General features: G+C 39.8%; 1 protein-coding gene across 1 annotated transcript in view; it reads left to right on the plus strand.

Moving 5' to 3' along the window:
* The window catches only part of LOC106876982 (HEAT repeat-containing protein 5B), a 153,988-nt gene that overhangs the window by 141,540 nt on the left and 9,948 nt on the right, over nt 1-2,500 (plus strand). The window contains exons 34-35 of the mRNA XM_052971972.1: nt 398-622; nt 884-1,035. Coding sequence (XP_052827932.1) covers nt 398-622; nt 884-1,035 — 377 coding nt within the window. The remainder of the gene's footprint in view (nt 1-397; nt 623-883; nt 1,036-2,500) is intronic.

Here is a 2,500-nt window from a genome sequence, read left to right on the forward strand (position 1 = left end):
GTTGCCAGTACCGCCTGGCTGGCTCCTGTAGGATTTTCGAGCGAGATCGTTGCCAGTGCCCCTGGACTGGCTTGTGCGGGTGGCACATAAAAGACACCATTTCGAGCGTGGCCGTTTTCGTGCGGGTGACACGTAAAAGCACCCACTACACTCTCTGAGTGGTTGGCGTTAGGAAGGGCATCCAGCTGTAGAAACTCTGCCAAATCGGACTGGAGCCTGGTGTTGCCATCCGGTTTCACCAGTCCTCAGTCAAATCGTCCAACCCATGCTAGCATGGAAAGCGGACGTTAAACGATGATGATGATGATGATGATTTTACTTCCGTTACAAGTGACTTAGAAAAATTTTAATTTTGAACTATCATTCTTTTCTTTTTACTTTCTCTTTAACAATCCAGGATCAGTGACTATTCTTCCCACAATTTTGTATCTGATTACCAGTGTTTTGCGTGAAACTGCTGCTAGATCAGCTGAACGGAAATCACCAGCCATTGTCACATCATGCCTGCAGTGTTTGAAAACACTATGCTCTTCTCAGTTTAACAAAGAAGATACTGTGTCTAATGACTGGTTAAAAATGCTACAGAGTTCTTTAGCAACTATATTAGATTTTTCTCAACCAGGTAAACTATGTTTCCCTTTTTAACATTTCCTTCATAAAGCAGTTTAGTATTGTATCATGGATTGCAGCTCAAGTTTGGAAAAACAAATAACTGTTCTCTTAAACTTCATTTTAATTTCATACTAGTTAAATTATATCACTGACGATGCATGTCTACATACAACTATACATGACTGATAGAGAACCATTTCTTAGAGTCGTTCTTTAATACATCTGCACTTTTTCTCATTAGTGTTTTAACATATCTTGTTCTTTGTTCTAGGAGACGACAAACCTGGTCTTGATGAAAGTACTCTTATTCTAACTCTGGCTGTGTTTGCCATGTCCAGTCCAAAAGAAGTAACAGCTGTACCAAATTTGATGAACCCTTCATTAGAAATTTTCAAAGAAGCTTGGGATTCTAAAAATGTGGATGTAAGCATTTTTTTCTCTGTCTTCCTATGCAGTTCTAATGTTCTGATATAATGTTCAGGGAAATATGAAACATGAAAACACAAGCTTCACACAATAACTGGAGGAAAAACTGTATGATCCACATATTGAAATTGGCCTGTCTAGGATAGCATTGGCTGTGTTATACAAGGGTCGGCTGAAAAGTTCATAGATTGACCAAGATACTCATAGGATGCGACCAAATGAGGTTTATTTTCAACATAGCCCTCCTTGCAGTATACTTCTATCACTGTTGCAGTGCTTGGATCTCATTGGTGAAGAAGCTTTCATACTGTTGGTCAAAAAAAGGTTAACTGCATGTATGACATCATCATGACTGTGATACTGCTTCCCAGTCAAATGTTTCTTCATGTTTGGGAACAGATGATAGTCAGATGGGACCAAATCAGAAGAATAGGAAGGGTGATCAACCAGTTCAAAGCCACAGTCATGCATAGCAGCCATTGAAAGCAAAGACTTGTATGCTGGAGCATTGTCCTAATGAAGCAAGACTCCTTGACTCCTTTCATTAATTTTCCTAAGCATTTCATCTTGATAGCCTTTCATGATTGCCTCAGCAAGTTGATATAGTACTCTCCATTGATGGTGTAGCTCTTTTGAAAATAGTCAATAAACACAATGCCTTTGCATCCCAAAAAACTGAGGCCATCACCTTCCCTGCAGATGAAACAACCTTGGCCTTCTTTGGCACACTGGTGAGAAGTGTTTTTATTGCATGTATCTTCTCTTTGTTTTTGGCTCAAAGTGATGACCCCAACACCCATGCTGGGTTAGGAAACAAAGAAAACCAGTTGGATCTGCTTCAAGCAGCGTCAGATTCTCCCATGTTTTGATCAGCCTGGTGCACTTCTGATTTAGTGTCAGAAGACGTGGCAGCCACTGAGCAGAAACCTTCATCATGCCAAGTTCATTGTGCAGAATATTCTCAACTCTTTCATGGAATATGCTAATAGCCATAGCTATTTGATGTATAGTCAATCATCTGTCATCCACCATGTGGTGAACATGATCAATGTTTTCCTCAGTGGTAGCAGTTGCAAGATGTCCAGATGCTGGTTCGACTTCAGGACTCTCCCTTCCCCTCCTAAATTCACCTGTCCACTTTGGCACTGTTGATGAAGCTAGAGCATCATCCCCTAATGTAGCAACCATATCAGCATGAATATCCTTGTAGAGCTAAATCCTTTTACATAACATCTTTATGCAAAATTTGTCGATTTTCAAGAGAAGTCACTTCTAGTTACTTTTGAAATCTTCTTTGAACATTCACATATCAGTTTACCTGGAAAGGAACAATGCAATTATTAATAAGGGGTACTGAAATTAATATGTGCAAGATTTCACAGTTCATAGTCAGCCTATGAGCTTTTCAGCCCACCCTCATATAACAGGAATGAATGGTTGTTGGTCAGATAAAATTTTGTTG

This window comes from Octopus bimaculoides, chromosome 11 (genome assembly GCF_001194135.2).
Source record: "Octopus bimaculoides isolate UCB-OBI-ISO-001 chromosome 11, ASM119413v2, whole genome shotgun sequence".
Taxonomy (NCBI): Eukaryota; Metazoa; Mollusca; class Cephalopoda; order Octopoda; family Octopodidae; genus Octopus; species Octopus bimaculoides.